At 40.4% G+C, this 18,912-nt stretch overlaps 1 protein-coding gene across 16 annotated transcripts in view; it reads right to left on the bottom strand.

Annotated features, from left to right (window-relative positions):
* Positions 1-18,912, bottom strand: part of ADAMTS6 (ADAM metallopeptidase with thrombospondin type 1 motif 6) — a 124,191-nt gene that overhangs the window by 15,740 nt on the left and 89,539 nt on the right. For 15 of the 16 annotated variants that reach the window (XR_013843513.1, XM_079995346.1, XM_079995358.1 and 12 more), the window contains 6 exons: positions 14,780-14,882; positions 13,443-13,576; positions 12,363-12,486; positions 11,902-11,982; positions 8,256-8,419; positions 6,880-7,018 (listed from right to left, as the gene is read on the bottom strand). Coding sequence is in view for 15 of the 16 variants with exons in the window: in XM_079995346.1 (XP_079851472.1) it covers positions 6,880-7,018; positions 8,256-8,419; positions 11,902-11,982; positions 12,363-12,486; positions 13,443-13,576; positions 14,780-14,882 (745 nt within the window). In the remaining variant the exon portion in view is untranslated. The remainder of the gene's footprint in view (positions 1-6,879; positions 7,019-8,255; positions 8,420-11,901; positions 11,983-12,362; positions 12,487-13,442; positions 13,577-14,779; positions 14,883-18,912) is intronic. The other variant, XM_079995357.1, reaches the window with a different exon arrangement.

Here is an 18,912-nt window from a genome sequence, read left to right as displayed (position 1 = left end):
ATGGATGTGTCAACAAACTATTCAGATATGACTAAAGAAATGATGTTGAGTCAGTGATAAATTAAAGCCACTGGACTAAATTGTAGATTTCTTCACCAATCCTGCCTGGTCTTGTAGCTCATAGGGACTTGACCCAACTTTTTACATTTCTCTGCTAAATTCCTGCAGCTTTGGTAGCTAAGAATGACATGATGGTGTCCTGGTTCCATACCATACTATTCATATTTTCAGTAGGGTATTATTCCTGGATTCCTGTAGCATCTCACACCTACTCATCCTTAATGGGCAAACCTCCTCCATTTTGTCTATTGACTGACTTTCACCTCCCTTCCTATAGCACACCACTTTCCTTTGTTTTCTATTAAGCAACAGAAACATCTGTCCTAAGCTGCAGAGCACAAACTCTGAAAACATCGTAGTTACAATAAGGCAAGACAAGAAGGATTTGGGGGAGAAACTTCCAAAAGATATTAAAACTAATACTAAAATATATTTACATACATAAAAAGCAGGAAACCAGCCACAGAGCTGTGACAAAGATGTAAAAAAAAAAGAGTATGAAAGAAAATTAAAAGAACCGAGAAGCTGATAAATTAATTATACCAATTGTCAATGCAAAAGATGGTGGAAATATATGGATATGGTTCACAACTGGTATAAGAACTATGTAAACTTGAGGTAACAAAGGATTAAATTTTAGAATCAGTAAAAAAACCAAAATGTAGAAATTCAGTTGTGAACAGTGCCTGAGGAGAGGAGAGCAGGGAAGTCTTTATTTATTTATAATGCTTTTCATCAGGGTAAGCTTCCAGGGCAGTTCACAAAAATCAAACTACAGCAGACTAATTAAAATACAAAAATAATTGAATGAATACAAACTAGTAGATCAGCAGCAATAGATCAGAGGAAGGAATAGTATTATCTCTGGAAATAATTAAGGAAAAAGTAATGACTTTTTAAGCCCAAACTACTCGATAGCAGATCAGTGTCTTCAAATGTGACTCTGTCCATGTCTAAAGTGAGGATGCAATTAAAAGAGGTTTCCTTCCCACAATCCTTAACCATGCAGTCTATCTCCTTAAATCTTTCTTTCATCTTGCAAGATTCCAATACAGCAAAAATAAAAGCTCAAATGGGAGAAAAAGCAACAGGAGAAAAGGTGGTTGGTGGGGTGGCAATTTAAATCTTCAAAGCTTAGCCCCAGAGTCAGTTTGTTTGCAAATGTACAAATCTGTAAAATGTACAAAGTATATTATATTGTCAATACTAATCCTTCATCCTGTCTAAGGGAGCTCTTTCACTATATAAATCCCCAGCTAGCAAATTGTCTAGCTAAAATTTATTTTTGAAAAGCTGTGCAGAAGGGAAGATGTTTAAAATTTAAAACCAAGATCTGTTGTGTTAGGAGCTCTGTTACTTGGTCCAAAATGGGATATTTTTAATAAAGCTAGTGGGAGTGTTGGCTCACAGTGGGAAGAATCCTAAAGCCAAGCAAGACAGACAACCCAGATGTTAACTGGCTAGCCAAAGCACATGTTGATCCAGTTAAAAATAAGCTATTTTGTAAAGCCGTGTATTATTGGATTTACTTTATGGTACAATAATGGTAGAGGCCTAAATATATTTCAAAACCACTACTACCTCACTGAAATGCTATTGTCAAGTTTCCATTAAACATTACATTATTAATATAAACTGCAAAATAAAGTTAGGGACTGTATTTTTAGGTAAAAGCCATTGACCCCTATCTGTGGACACATGAGCATAGCACACCAATATTTCAATTTTGAAATAATCCTGCATGTCTAAGTGTACCTGCATGTACTGATGATGCTCAGCCTAGAAACTGCTGAGGAGGGAATTATCTAGGATCTTCCAAGTAAACAAAACAAGAGCTAAATAGGAAGAGCAGCCTTTAGGCTTAGCTTAACAGGGGGGATCAAATTACAGATACACAAGGATGTAGCTCTTCCATCTCTGAAAATAAATTTCAACTAATTTCAACTGGTTACTTTAAAAGTTTAAATTATTTATTCATAATTTCACACAGCATACCAGTAAAATCCATTTCTTAGCTAACTCATCCAAGTACAAAATAGTCCTGAAGAAGTAAAGTTTGCTCAGGTTTTGCTCAGGAATATTGTAAGTTTATTTTTACAGGATGCAGAAAACGTATACTATTATCAGTTCATCAGCTGAGGGAAAAATGTTTACTGAACATTTAATATGGAACACAAAAGAAAAAGAACTTTACAACCCCATATAAAATTTTGAGATAAATGCCCATTGTTTGGCACTTATTTCACACTCTAGGTCCTAAACAACCACAACAGTGTTAACCTTATCTGTTAAAGGTTTTGTACAAGGGGGGAAAGCACAAGCCAGGTTTTTCTTCTTCCATAAGAGCATGAAGGTGTGACTATAATTCCAGATTATTATTTTTTTAAAAACTTAATAAAGTTAAATTACAAACACATACAGTATTTTCTTCTGTCTTAGGCCCTATTCACATACACATCTCACAGAATAAGAGTCAAATGCTGATGCAGTATAGATTAAAATAGTGTGGCTCTGCCCATTTGACTCTTAATTTTCATCTGTATCTTGTTGGGGATTACACGATTTAGAAGTGACTTTCAGCACTGCTAGCTGTATGTGTGAATGACATTTTTGGCTGTGTTCGAAGGGTAAGAATGTTAAATCCTTCTGCAAAGGTTATTCAGAAGCATTACTTCTACTGTTCAGAAATTGTATGTACCATAGTACATTGCCCAAATAAATGTTCAGTGTCATCTGATGCCATAGTTCTCTTGGCCCAGTAAGCAGATGTGCCGACTTTAGTTTCTGCATAATTCAATAGTATATTTATTTTCTTCTTTCTCAAAATGGAAATCCTGCTATGGACCAATAGACAAGGTCTGAAGAACCACCAAAGTATTTCTACATGCTCAAAGGAACTTTGAACTTATGCTTCTTGAACTGCGACCCTCGGGGGAGATTTAAAAGCAGTTTTGTGATATGACATGGAGGTGTTCTATTTTTAAGCAAAGGAGGTAAAAAAACAACACTGGAGATAGGTACACTTTTGAATACAACAAATATAGGCCTCTGGATCCTGATCTTTGTCAGTTAAGCCTTTGCAAACTTGATACTAAACACAGTGTAAAGGAACCTTACAGTACAATCCCATACATATCTTCCCGAGGTAAGCTCTAATGAGTTCAGTGATATTTACTTCCAGATAAATGTGAATATGGCTGCTATCCAAATTGGCTGCTGGTCCTTGCTGCTGGATATGGTTAGGGTAGTGTGCATGCTCCTGACTGCCACAGGAAGTATGGTGGATAGAACACGATAGCCTGTGGTGTTCTCACTCGTGGTAGCACTAGAGGTGCACCCACTGGGCTACTGGGGCACAACCCTCCCAGTAAAAATGTCAAGCATTTTTTCTTAAATCTCCTCTCCAAAATTTCCAAACCACACACACTTTCTGGTTCCACACACATTTTATACTTCCTTGAATTTATGGAAGCATTTCTGTCAGTCTCCTGTTCTCTGGCCAATCACCTACCTGCAGCATTCGGCCAACCCTAATCCAAAAGTATAGCTATGGCAAAGAGGTCCCTCCTATGTGTCTAAGTAGAAAAACCAGGTGACTCATTGAGCCACTGGAAACTCAGCCTTACTTGGAATGCTCCACATTCCACATGTTGTTATGAGACCTATCCAGAGCACAGTCACTATAGCAGATACTGGAAACTCAGCCTTACTTGGAATGCTCCACATTCCACATGTTGTTATGAGACCTATCCAGAGCACAGTCACTATAGCAGATATGAAAGGAACCAGGACTGCTTATGGCTCCACTTCCTTTCCCAAACCTGGAAGATATTCTTCTTAATCTCAGGCATAACAGAGGCAGATTGATTAGTCTGGTGTGACACACTCAGCATGTGAACAGAGATTATGGCATCACATTTTAAGGACTAAGCCATGCATTGCAATATATTCTGCCGTGCTCTGATGTGCCCTGGCTCAAATGAAACAAATGGGTTTTCTGGCCAATAGATTGGAATATTCTGTTCTTTTAATTTAGAGGGGGGAAGTATTTTGGATAGTGAAAAGGTAAATAGATTTTAGCAGAGAACTGTATGCAACTGGAAGCAAGTTTTCCTCACATCTTCTGGCTGGCTGGTGTGAGCCAGCAGGCCTTTGAATATGGTAGTAGGTTTGGCTACTCCACTTGATTCTGCTACTCCAGGCAAGGGATTGAGCTCTGCCTGATACCTGTTTAGATATCTTACATTTTTTTGGCATACATATAAAAGAAAATTTCAGACAGAACATCTTAAGTGGCACCATGAACAAAATTATATATGTAAAGATATCTGCATCAGTAAAAGGAGCAAAACACCAACCTCTGACTATATATTGTCCCTAAAAAGCTATTTATAATGTTAAAAATAATATTTTAATAAACAATTAGTCTATTTGATATCCCTAAATGACACAAGCCAGATTAAAACCAATAAGTATGGATGTTTATGCAACCAATATAACATTTTTCATGGAAATCACAGAAAGACGCTGATCACAAAACACTTCTCTCTATCAGATAACACTGGTCAACAACAAATTTGTTGTCTGTGTTTTTTCAGTTGATTTAGGATGAATCTGATGTGCTGAATCCAAAAATCACATTGGTTTTGCTCAATCAGGTCAGGTTTTTGAGCTATGGCCACATGTCGTTTTTTTTTACATTTTTGTTCACATGTACGCTTATGTGGAGCATTTTAGAAGAAGTTGGTGGGGGTAAGATGCCATGTCGAATAATTGTTTTGATTGGAAATGATTATTTTAATGACAAGAAGTATTCAGGTCCAATAGTTCTGGGTGATTATGTCGAAAAGGGATCAGTTTGAAGTCATAAAACCTCAAAATCTTCCATAAATTGGTGTGGCAAAGCATAAAGTTGGGGGATCAAAACTAAGTTAATGGGGCAGCCGCCCCACAAAGAATTGTCAAAGGACTCTGCTGAACTGTTGGCACCCAGATTTAAGGAAAAAAACTCCTCTCTGACAGTGCTCGCATCAGTTTCTTCCGCAACAGGCATCAAGAGTACCTCCGTTTTTTCTCAGAAGAGGACTTGGTGTACTGTGCAGATATTGCACAGCTTCTGCTCAAGCTTGGAGTGCCACAGTACGAACCCAAAGATTGTAGACTGTTCATTGACAGCAGCAAGCGATCACTGAAATGTGTTCTGCTACACAACGGCAACCAGTTTGCCTCTATACCCCTGGCTGACTCGAGTACACTGAAGGAAAACTATGAAGCGGTGAAGTATGTGCTGGAGAAAATTGGTTATGATCAGCATAAGTGGTTTATTTGTGTTGACCTGAAGATGGTGAACTTTTTGTTGGGACAACAGTTTGGCTTCACCAAGTACCTATGTTTTCTGTGCATGTGGGATAGTAGGGACCGTGCTCAGCACTACACGAAGAAGGACTGGCCTGTGCGGGAGGAATTGGTGCCTTGCAGAGAAAGGAACGTCATCAATGACCCTCTAGTGGACAGAGACAGAATACTCTTCCCACCGCTGCACATCAAGCTCGGCTTAATCAAGCAGTTCACCAAGGCTCTGGACAAGGATGGTGACTGCTTCACTTACTTGTGCCAGGCTTTTCCAGGATTGACCATGGAGAAGTTGAAAGCTGGCATCTTTGACGGTCCTCAGATCAGTCAGCTCATCAGAGATCCAGAGTTCGGAAACTCAATGAACGAAGTGGAACTGGAAGCGTGGAAGGCATTTGTTCTGGTAGTGAAGAACTTTCTGGGCAATAATAAGGCCAGAAACTACGCAGAACTTGTCAACAACATGCTGACTGCTTTCAGAAACCTGGGCTGCAACATGAGCGTCAAGATGCACTACCTATTTTCACATATGGACCGGTTTCCTGAGAACCTGGGTTCAATGAGTGACAAGCAGGGGGAGAGATTCCATCAGGACATGAAAGAGATGGGGACCAGGTATCAGGGTCGCTGGGACACAGTCATGATGGCTGACTACTGTTGGACTCTGAAGAGAGACCTCCCTGCTGCTGAGCATTCCAGGAGTTCCAAGAAACGGAAGTTCAAGCCCTGAAGTTTGAAAAATGGTGAAGCAACATGCAATTTACGTGTACTTACCTTTATCAATGCCCACCATGCAGTTTACAGTAATCAATGTTTCTATCAGGTAATCAATATATGTTGTTGGAAAAACATTTTTTCTCTTAAAAACATATTTAGGATGATATGTGTTGACAAAAATCAGCTGATAATGCCACAAAAATGTAATCGATTTTGTCACAAGATCTGATTTTTTTCAAATCAACATAGCACAAAAACCTGACCTGATGGAGAGAAACAGATGCTATTTCCTGATTCAGCAGTGCAAAAATACCCTAAATCAGTTGTAGAAATCTAGACAACATTCAAAAAGTAAAAAATTGTTGCCCAGTGTAATATATCAGCAATGGTGCTAAGCTTTGATGGAAGCATGTGTGGCAGACAGGCCCTGAGTCTGCCTCAATTATCAACAACTACATATGCATACTCCAATTCCTGTTTATTGTATTACTTCAAATTTTACAGCATTCTCCATAAAACTAACAGTCTACTTCTGGGACAGCTGAAAAGATAAATACTCCGCCAAAATGTAACATATGTAATTGATGTCTGGAATTATATAAAAATTGTAGAAAACCGAATGCAAACAAAAATCTACTCATTACACCATTAAGTTTCAACAACATTTGGAAGAAAAATTCTTAATTATATTCAGCCTCAACAAAAATAAGTTTTCTATCTAGCTTTCAGCTTTGATGGGAGAGTTCTTACCTCCAGCACAAGTAGCAGAACATTCTGACCAAGGTAGGTGATTCCACGTAAAGCCAACTTCATTGTCGCCACTGCCAGTACGAGAGATGGGAACATTGAATTTATACCTTATCCCCAGGTTTTGCTCCTGTAGTAAAATCTGCAGTTGAAAATAACTGGTTATACCATTAAAACACTTGGAAAAGAGTGCACTGATATTTAAACAATGGCTGCATTTGTACTAGATATTTACTTCCAGAGAACAGTTCTGAAAATCCTTGCAACATTCCTAGAATTTAGAATAATTACTTATATCTATCTTTTCAAACTGAAATAGTTGAAAGCTGAAAGTGTGTGCCCCCGGTCAAATGCAGCATGATCCCTCAAGGGGAATTAGAAAAGCAAGAATATAATAAAATGTTCCTGTCAGCTTTGTAGCAAAAAAGAAGTGGCATGCTAACAAAGCAAGCCTTAACAGGCTTACTTGGAAGTAAGTCCCAGTGGGTTCAATAGAACATGTTCCCAAAAGAGCACACATCAGATTACAGTCTAAATTGTGCTGAGCTCAAAGGTATGGAATAAGCTTGCCATGCTCCCTAGGTTAGAGGCCATAAAAGTTGTTGAAGTAAATATGATTGCCTTGTTTGGAATTTCTACAAGTTTTCATAATTGAAAAATAATCTGAATTAAACCCATCAAAGCTCTTGATTTCTTGAGAGTGGGACAATGCCTCATACAAAGCAGACTGGGCCAATGCAGAAAATCTACAATGTGGTTTTTAAAGGCAGCAGAGATGCTGTTGCAAGTATCCATGAAAAATACATTTGCTTTTAAATTCCTGCTGATAAGACTGTTCTATACCTAATGTTTAAATTGCCTACCTAACACATTCTCTCACTTTTACATATAACTATAATGGAACAACAGATGGAACTACAGAAGGAATTAATCCCAGAGGGAAACTGGCCTTAACGTATAAAGCAATAAGCATTAAAAAATGCAATTACAGAATCTGAAGTGTTTGAGCATGTGCAGTGATTTATTTATTAACTTTGCATACTCTCATGCAAGATTACCAAATGCTTAATAAAATCTCATTTTTGAAGTAGTTTGCTATGCTGCAGGAGGGCACAGACCAACTGTCTGAGAAACATCACTCCAAAGACCCTATGGGTATATGAAACTAACTGAGGGCACGTGAAAATAATTAGGATTCTGGCTGAAGAATGGTCATGAATGACCAGGAATTCATGCCTTCATGTGGCTAATGGAGATGTCTAGTGAAGGACAAAGCTCAAAATAATCTGATCCTTTTCCATGGGTACAGCTTCACTTTTCAATTCCAGTCTGCTAGACATGAACTCACATATTTTACAAAGGTAATTGAACTACTTTACCATGACTATGAGATTTTCTGAGATAGGGCCTAAGGCTTCCAAAGATTCAGGTTCATCTGCTGGCCTTTTATAATGGAAAGCTGTCCCAGCAACATCGAATTTTCTAGGCCAGTCGATAGTCCAGGCACCATTAATATAATAGTCATCGTCCTCAGATTTTAAAGCTTAAAAAAATGCACAAAGTGATTAAACAATCAGGGATTCAAAGTGTAGCATCAAATGATGTCATAGTGAATTTAGGTGATTGAAAGGTGGGCACCTGTCAGATTTGGCTTTTCAGTGGTGAAGAGATAAAGATCTGACCCCCACCCCCCACTGTCAGCAAGAAAAGTTTCTATGGATCATGAGTGTTCTACAGTTCTCTTAAACTTGCAATGGGTTGTTGAACAGCTTTTAATATCCTAGTTCAGCTTCAGAAATTCTAGTTCAGCTTCAGAAATTCTAGTTCAGCTTCAGAAATTTGCATAAATCAATGTTATGCTTACTTTGTCTGCCACAGTATGATCTATTTTTAAAATGATGACAATGTTACTTTCCAAAGAAATTTTGTTTGTTTCTAATTATTCTTTTGTGGCAGTCACAGTATAACTCTAGCTCTCTAATTAGAACAATTTTTCTAATATTTTGTTTGTTTTAGTTTTCATTCTATAACTAGGTAACTATAGGCATTAAAATATCCAATCGGTATCTTTGTTCTCTAGGGTGTTACAGGGTAATATTTAACAAACATTTTTATAACTGTGGCTGTAACATGGATCCTGTGGCTTGGGACCACAAGTTGGCAAGAATCACTTGTGGTGGCTACATTCAGGCACAAAGCCAATGTACAACTGTTCCAGGTTTTGCAGACAAATCCTAAAGTATACTATTTTGTGGAGAAGAAGGGAGGGCATGGGCAAGACAACTTAGCAATGCATTTTTCTACTTCTCCCCCTTTTGTTGATTTTTTTATTCCACCTTACACACTAGCATTTGCCACTACCACTTTTGCACTGATACTAAACAATTTTAATTATTCCCACACTGTGGTTTAATTATTCCCACACTTACAAAAGTAGTAATCAGTATATAATATCACATTAAATCTACCTATATTGTTTGGTGCCCAGTACTGGAAACAGCTTAATAAGTTGCAGTGGGGCTGTATCTTATGTCAGTCTGCTTCAGAGATTTCTGGAGTTAAGAAACCAATGGAAACTACTCCAATTCTAAACATGACTAGTTCTTAATTCAAAATAAAAAATGACAAAATGCTTCAGAGATACCTTAAACTCATGCAGTTTGTAGTAGAAGAATGGCACAGGGTAAAGACCCCAGAAAAGGAAAGGACTGAGAATTAATCTATGTGAATCTGCATTGCATAACTGACATTTTCTGTGTGGTCAGGTCTCATTGTTGTAATAATAATGGCTTTAATCAGAAACCATGAGGATTAGACAGATTCAATTTACTTCTTATGCTGCTGCCTCACTTTCTGGGAGCCAGTGGTGATGGCACAGGAAGTAACCATGGCATTCATTCAATCTTCATTATTACTGGTTTTAAAAATTACCACTGAGGAATGGGGATCTGACTTATGTGAAAGTGGTTATCCAAGACAGCAGCTCACATTATTTTTTATATTGTAAGCTGCCTTTATATATTTTATGAAAAGGGCAGCTTATAAATAGACAAACAAACAAACAAAATATTAATCAGATGTCAGAATGAACTAACACAAGCTGGTCTTTTACCATTAGCCTGAAACACTCCCTGCTTCCCAAATATTAGGGATCAACTTACTTGAGGCCCCACCCGCTTTCCTCAGAGCCCCAATTTCCATAACCCCCACAACTCTGCTCTTAGAAACTGCCTGTCTTACTTCTGTGTCTTAGAGCAAAGCAAGCAGGCCCGGAACAGCTGAGATTTGCATCAGCAGTACCCCCTCCCATGGGAGCTAAGCCACCCAAGGGGTAAAATAATGGGACACGACAACAATTTGGGGTTAAAATGGACACAACTTTATTGATTTCAGGTGTAGGTAAGCCTTGGCATAGGCATTGGGCATATATCACTCTCAGCCCCCTGCTGGGGGTCTGAGGCATGACAGGGTCAGTTAGGGGGGAGATGGGACCATCCCAAAACACAGGTTTACACAGATGGTTTCTCCCAAGTCGCTGAGGGAAACTCTATGGCCCTTTAGCCACACAGTTCTGACTTTGGACAGAGTCTTCCCTCAAGACCCCGCTAACGGGGTACCCGCTAAAGCCACTGCAAGAAGCAGGTGAGTCACCACTTCACCCCTTCATCAGATGCTGGTCTAAAGGATTCCACCCAAGGCCTAAACTGCCAAAGTTGTGACTATTGCTATGGGGAAGGCAAAACCTGGTACAGTGGTACCTCGGGTTACATACGCTTCAGGTTACATATGCTTCAAGTTACAGATTCCACTAACCCAGAAATAGTACCTCGGGTTAAGAACTTTGCTTCAGGATAAGAACAGAAATCGTGCAGCAGCAGTGCAGCGGCGGGCCCCATTAGCTAACATGTTGCTTCAGGTTAAGAACAGTTTCAGGTTAAGAATGGACCTCCGGAAGGAATTAAGTACTTAACCCGAGGTACCAATGTACACAGGAAAAATTCATTCCCAGCTCTGAAAACAACAACCATTATAAACCATAGCAAAGCCTACAGACCTGTAGAAGAAAAGTGAGGCTGCAAATATAAAGAGAGATTAGAGGGTGGGCTGAGTGGGTGATGCTCTGGGCCAAATGTGCTGTGGTGAACAGCGCCAACCTGCTGAAATGAGCAGGGAGCGGACCAGAGTGAAGACTACTGCCACGTAGTCTTCTCCCAGGGCCTGTCCCCTGGGCTTGTCGCAGATTGGCTGAATTCTAACTGGGTCTGGTAGGGACCCAGGAGACACTGTGCTGGCCAAGGGGAAGAGCCAACGGCTGCAGAAACATGGCATGGCTCCAGGAGGATGGGGGTTATGCCACACCAGGTCATAACCGCCACCCACCTGCCAACTGGGTAAGCAGCCATTTTTGCATTAATCAGTGCAATAAATGTACATTCAACCCAACATGTGCCTCTCAAGGCAACCTAGATGTGGCATTAAAGGCATGATTACATTCAACATGGCACTTTTTTGTTAAACAGCAGCTGGGGGTAGAAATAAGCAACAGGACTGTGGTATTTGAGATGGAAAAGTTAACTCTTTCCACCTGATTAAATTAAACACTCTGAAGCTGCTGCTAGCTTCAGAAGACAGCTTCCACTTCTACCAACATAAGTTTTCCTTTCAAGGCTACCAACAGCTTTAGGGTGGGCTGGAAATTTTTATGTGGTTCATAGAAGGGGAAGAATTAACACCCCTCTCCTCACACCACAACCCTGATCAGGTCATTGTGGCTGTTACTTAAAAGAAATTAAAAACAGACATGTTAAATGCAATGACAGATACATATGCTCATAAATTAAATGGGGTTAGATAAATAGGCAGTCTTAATGTTATTTGTATGCAATTGTATGTAATCCAGTGCATGCCATAATTTTGTTATTTGAATCCAACCCTAATTGAGTTTTTACAAGCAATATATTCTCTGACTGACGGTCGAATAAAAAGATTGATTGACTGACAAGCAATATAAGAGCATCCTCTTACCAATGTAATTCTTTGACACAGCCACTTCTTTGATTTCAATGTGAACAGAACCTTTTGGAATCTGAACCACTTCCATGTAGCCTACAGGACAAAGGTGAAACTTATTTTATGTTATCGTTTATAGCTGCACCCATGCTTGTAAATTTTCTAGAAATTACAATATAATATTGAAAGGATTAAAAAGAACCATGTTGTAAACATGCAAGTAGCAGGAAATGATGGAAGGAAGAAGTAACAGGGCTGGGTCAAAAGTAGGTAACAATTTTATATTAACCAGCACCAGAATAGTTTTGTGACAAATGGACAGGGACTCAAGTAAGTCATGCCCAATCCAACAGCTGGGTAGACTGTAGTGGGGGGGGGGGAATGGTATCAGCAAGAGTTACTGCTATATTTAGTTACTTCCTAAACTGTAGTCCTTTTAGAGTTAAGAAAATTTTGGCAAATGCCTTCACACTTACCTCCTCTGGGCAATGTGTCATTGAAAAAACCTTCGATAGCTTCACATGTACTCCCATCTCCTCCACATACTCGACATCTGTCTTCTTTAGCATCTGATCCCAAAATATTGTCACACCCAACATGCTGAAAATAGGTATAATCAGAATAATTATGCAATAAGATAATTGCATCCTCAGTTAAAAACACTGGGGACAGTGGTTTTAGAAATTTATGGCCAAATTAATGGCATTCTTAAATTATTCTCAAACAAAATTGTTGTGAAATCTCTCTTGCTTTTCTTTTTTATGGTGATGACAATGAGAAACTGCAAATAATAATAAGCTATTATTTCTTTACATGAACACCTGAACATTTGTACCGCATATTTTGCATTGCCCATTATAAATCACAGTGGTACTTTGGTTACCAGCCCTGTTAATGAACTATTCAGTATGCGAACTCCACAAAACCGGAAATAGGTGTTCTGGTTAGTGAACTTTACTTCAGAAGACAAATGGAAGCCAAACAGTGGAAGGGCACCGGCGGCAGGAGGCTTCAGTAGGGAAAGCTTGCCTTGGTTTAAGAACAGACTTCCGGAACGAATTAAGTTCGTAAACCAAGGTACTACTGTACACCATTCCACTGTTTTGTGACACTGCACTGCTGTACCTGCTATTCCCCCATCCTAAGCAGTTGGATGCTGATGCACCTTAGGATCAGATTGTTAATATTGTTGGTAATCAAAAAACAAGCCAACAAGTAGCAGTTATAGTATTTTCTAGTTTTCTTCATGCACTTGAAAGAATGTTTTTTAGTTATTTGTTTGTTTATATCTGGAGCATAATTAAGAAACGTGTATGCAACAATTCAGAGAAGTTCAGAATGTTCTACTCTCAGCAGCTCCTTTAATTTAGAGCCACCATTCAAAGCAGATCACTCAAACTGGCACAAGTGCTGCTAGTCTGGAAACTTCTCTGAACCCCATGGAAAAGGATGGGTATCCCAAATAGTTTATTATTGGCAGCTCTTACACTAGATGAGGTGCTGATAGGGAAATGTTTTCTAGTTGACATGGTGTAAATTAATAAGAAGCATGGTACCTTGCATTCTCCATTGATACAAATATCTAGCGAATCTGCATTGCACTGCGTTCCGTCGATCACTGCAGGGGCACGTTCCGTATAAAAGTTGTAACCTTCTGCTAAGCAGTTTAATGCACATGGCTTAACACCACCTAGGCAAATAAAAACACTATTATATTATATTATATTATATTATATTATTATATTATATTATTTACAATTCATAAGTTCACAATATGTGCACAAGGTGGTAAGTGGGGAGAACCATGGCCCACCATTTCTTGCCACTGCAACTGCTGCAGCCATTTTTGACACCAGCTGCTACCCCTGCAGACAGCTTTGTGGTCGCCACTGACACTACCAATACTGTGCAGCCAATGCCTGTGGGCACAGTATTTCTATCATTTCATATTTATTTCATAAAATTTATATACCACTTGATTGTAAGAAGGAACTCAAAGCAGTTAAACAACCTCAAAGTGGTTGATGAAAGGTTGAGCAACTACTGATCACCTCTGCTGCAACCAAGGCACCCCAGGAACAGTGTGCCAAGCATGCAGGGGGGAGAGCAGCGGTGGGCAAGCAGGCAAGGCAAGCAAGCAGGGTTCGGAATTGTGCTAATTTGCCACCTCTGCTCCTGGCCAACAAAGGCAATTGCCTCATTTCGCCTAATGGGTGGGTCAGCCTGGTTCTGTACTCTCCATGTCTTCTTCACACTTATAATTTCGTCTTCAGCCTCTAGCCTCTCCGCCTGACCCACTTATACTGATGACATTGGCTTAGCTGTTCTGATGTTAAAAAGGAATTGGGTAGCCTTGGACTAGGCGAGTGATGGCCAAACTTGGCCCTCCAGCTGTTTTGGGACTACAACTCCCATCATCCCTGGCTAACAGGACCAGTGGTCAGGGATGATGGGACTTGTAGTCCCAAAACAGCTGGAGGGCCAAGTCTGGCCATCACTGGACTAGGCATATGCTAAGAGGGAGAGCTTGGAATTCAGTTCCAGCATCAGTGAGTATTTTTGGTTTGAACAATCCAGATAGTCCTCCAGAATATCCTTCTCAGCAAGAGCCTCCTTTCTGACAAACCTGCTCAGCCACAATCCAGTTCTAGTTTGAGCCTCCATACACTTGAAGAAGAAATAACCTGTAGGGAAGTTCTATTGACCTGCTTAAGATAATGATATGCTATTACCTGTTATATAGCCTAAGATGCTGTAGAATGCTAAGTATTGAGGGCTTGGATATGAATATCAGCAGTAGTGCTTATGCCATCCCCCCAAGGTCCATTTGGACAGGTAAAGGCCTCAACACCATGTCTTCTTCAAGCACTATGATTACAAAACAATGTATTACCTCCTGTATATGGTTTCCAGTTGTAATATTTTCCTCGGAAAGGCATATTGTCAAAGTCTGCACACTGTTTTTCTCGAAAATCACGGGCCCCAAAAGGACATGGCTAATAAAAAAATAAAATAAGTTAGTATTTGCTAAACTTAAATATCAAAAGGCACACATTAATGGCTCTGCATGAGACCACTGAATTTCACAATAAAAGTTGTTTCAAATAAAGTTGCCAAACAATATATCATAATTGCTTGCTTTTTTTATTCTGCTTCTTTGATTTTAAAACTGGAATGTCAGTTACAAAGTTATTTTAAGAACGTAAAATGAACCTTTTAATTCAAATGCATGTCATTATTCACTTTGTTTATGTAAAGACTAGGCACAAATTCTTCATTAGTATCACAATTTTAAAACTGCTGGTCATAATCCTAACTAAAATGCAGTTATTACTTATATACTACCCTTCATCACAAGATCCCAGGGCAGTTCACAGAATAGGTTTGCAGTCCTATGCATGTCTAGTCAGATAAATATGAATATAATTGCCACCTCAGTTAAGTATACTGAACTATTTTGATTTCAATTTGTTGTGTCCAGAATTAAACCTTCCTATCTAATGCCCCAGGTTGCTTTGCTGGAGCTCAATCTCACAGGACTCAACCTCAAAGACTTATTATTGTCAATGGTTGTGCTATATGAATGCTAAGATGAAAGCAAGGCTTTGCTAAATCAAAGATTCTGCTATATAAGTTTAATAGAATCAGGTAATAGCAGTCAATGTAGGTTGCTGCATCATGTTTCTCCAGTCAGTTCGTAAAATGTGACTAAAATGTCTTATACATGTGGGGAATATGAAACATGAATGATGTTCAGCTCTTGTATTACTACTTGAACAGATAGAGGCTTTTGCATTAATTACAGGACAATCTTCTTCACATCCACCAACATTCAAGTGGCCAGAGGATTGGAGAAGATCAGTCTACAGCCCAATTCCAAAGAAGGGAAGTGCCAAAGAATGCTCCAACTACCGCACAATTGCACTCATTTCACACGCTAGCAAGGGTATGCTTAAAAATTCTACAAGGCAGGCTTAAGCAGTATGTGGACTGAGAACTCCCCGAAGTGCAAGCTGGATTTCGAAGGGGCAGAGGAACCAGAGACCAAATTGCAAACATGCGCTGGATTATGGAGAAAGCTAGAGAGTTCCAGAAAGACATCTACTTCTGCTTCATTGACTATGCAAAAGCCTTTGACTGTGTCAACCACAGCAAACTATGGCAAGTTCTTAAAGAAATGGGAGTGCCTGATCACCTCATCTGTCTCCTGAGAAATTTCTATGTGGGACAAGAAGCTACAGTTAGAACTGGATATGGAACAACTGATTGGTTCAAAATTGGGAAAGGAGTACGGCAAGGCTGTATATTGTCTCCCTGCTTATTTAACTTATATGCAGAATTCATCATGCGAAAGGCTGGGCTGGATGAATCCCAAGCCGGAATTAAGATTGCCGGAAGAAATATCAACAACCTCAGATATGCAGATGACACAACCTTGATGGCAGAAAGTGAGGAGGAATTAAAGAACCTTCTAATGAGGGTGGAAGAGGAGAGTGCAAAATATGGTCTGAAGCTCAACATCAAAAAAATGAAGATCATGGCCACTGGGCCCACCTCTTGGCAAATAGAAGGGGAAGAAATGGAGGCAGTGAGAGATTTTACTTTCTTGGGCTCCATGATCACTGCAGATGGTGACAGCAGTCATGAAATCAAAAGACGTCTGCTTCTTGGGAGAAAAGAAATGACAAACCCAGACAGCATCTTAAAAAGCAGAGACATCACCTTGCCAACAAAGGTCCTTATAGTTAAAGCTATGGTTTTCCCAGTAGTGATGTATGGAAGTGAGAGCTGATCGCTGAAGAATTGATGTTTTTGAATTATGGTGTTGGAGGAGACTCTTGAGAGTCCCATGGACTGCAAGAAGATCAAACCTCTCCATTCTTAAGGAAATCAGCCCTGAGTGCTCACTGGAAGGACAGATCGTGAAGCTGAGGCTCCAATACTTTGGCCACCTCATGAGAAGACAAGACTCCCTGGAAAATACCCTGATGTTGGGAAAGATTGACCGCACAAGGAGAAGGGGACGACAGAGGACGAGATGGTTGGACAGTGTTCTCGAAGCTACCAGCATGAGTTTGACCAAACTGTGGGAGACAGTGGAAGGCAGGAATGTCTGGCGTGCTCTGGTCCATGGGGTCACGAAGAGTCGGACACAACTAAACAACAACAGGCTTTTGCATTAATTACAGGGCAATCTTCTTCACATCCGCCAACATTTATGTATCCTGATCAACTTTACTTGGGCAAGTAAGGGTAAGCTGAAGTACTGAAAACAACTCAAGGCCCACTGTCTGAGAAACACTGCCTCAGGCAAATGTCTTTTTCTTTGACTGTGGTTTCAACTGCAAGACATGACATTTTCTCTGTGGTTTGGTCATGGCCAAAATGAGGGATGGTGTTAAATGTGTGTGGTTAAATGAGGGAGGGTGGAACTACAAGAAAGGCATTCTTTTTCACTTCTGGTTGGGAGATTTGCTTATTGTTGAAATGTGCAAGCCTTTCTAGTCATTTGGAGAAAGCACCTTTCTCTAGGTCATGGCTCTGCAGGTCACCCAGTTAACAGGAAGCACTGTACTTGGATTTTGTATTGCTCAACGTGGGCATCAAAGTCACTGGTTTGGTAGGGAACGAAACTCCTGCCAAAAGTCAAGCCAACCATGAGAAAAATGTTTTCACATAAACAATGGAATTCTGTGGTTCGATTTTTCACTCTATTGGCAAGTGCTTTGCCAAGGGAAAGGGAGAATCTTGCTCTGTATTTTGCAACAGAATGTGTAGTGGATTACCTTGTTAAATTGTCAGATGTGACCTTAAAGGATGCAATCCACGGCACAATTGCCTGTGCAAGATCTCTCCCTCTGGCAAGAAAATGGGAAAGTTTTTATTATGGATTTCTTCATTTCAAGTGGCAGTTGCTACTTGAGGCATGTACTTTCACCCTTTTTCTAACTCTTCCAGCTAAAAGAGGTACAAAGAATAGCCAGTGATGGTGGAGTCTTGCTCTTTAAAGTAAGTACACCTTCTGAAGCTTACTGGCTGCTGGTCATCAAAGGCAGATATAGGGGAGCGTGACCAGTTCGGCTGCCCAGCAGTCTCCCTGTCTGAGCTGATCTCATTGGAGACGGTGTTGACCAAACCAAGACTGCTGGTTTGGGGAGACTTCAACATCCATGTGGAGGTGACTGGCTCTGAGGTGGCTCAGGACTTCATGACTGCCATGACGGCCATGGGGATGTCCCAACATGTCAGCAACACATGTGGCAGGCCATACTCTGGACCTTGTTTTCTCAGCTGGGAGATCTGAAAGTGGGGGATATTGACATCAATCCCTTGTCATGGTCATATCACTTCCTGTTGAGATTTAGGCTTCCAGCACCTTTCCCCCTCTGCAGAGGACCTATTAGGGTGGTCTGCACTCTGAGGCAGATGGATCCAACGGGTTTCCAGATAGATGGCTTGGAGGGATTTTCTGGCTGATATGACTGGTGCTCTTGCTGAAGCCCTGGCCAACCCCTGGAACATCCAAATGGCTCAAGCAGTTGACATGATCGCTCTGGAGTGCTCTCTTCTGCTTCGTAGAGTCTGTTTGGTTCCCTAGTATACTCCAGAGCTTAGGTTGAGGAAATAGGCTGGGAGGTGGCTTGAATGAGAGTCAAATGCAATCGAAAACTGATGGGGGCTCATCATTGAGCCCACTTAGTGACAGCGAAGGCAGCAAATAAGGCATACTTTGCTGCCTCCATTGCATCCTCATTGTTCTGTCCGGCAAAGGAGAGTGAAGGGAGGAGAGTGTGGGCTTGCAGGTGCAGTGCTGAACTATGGTTTAGAGCAGAGCTTTTCATGTTGATGACATGCTTTTTAGGCATGCATCATTTCACGACACAGTAATTGTTTTACTAGCAAACCAAAGGTTAAACCAGGGGTCAGCAACCTAAGGCCCATGGGCCATAAGCAGCCCACGGGGGTCATTTTACTGGCCCACGAGCCATTCCTGAACTGAGCTGCCCACTCGGCGAGTCCCCGCAC

Source organism: Podarcis cretensis, assembly GCF_951804945.1.
Source record: "Podarcis cretensis genome assembly, chromosome: 11".
NCBI classification, from domain to species: domain Eukaryota; kingdom Metazoa; phylum Chordata; class Lepidosauria; order Squamata; family Lacertidae; genus Podarcis; species Podarcis cretensis.
Note: the sequence above shows the minus strand (reverse complement) of the source record. Positions and strands in the feature narration are given on the sequence as shown.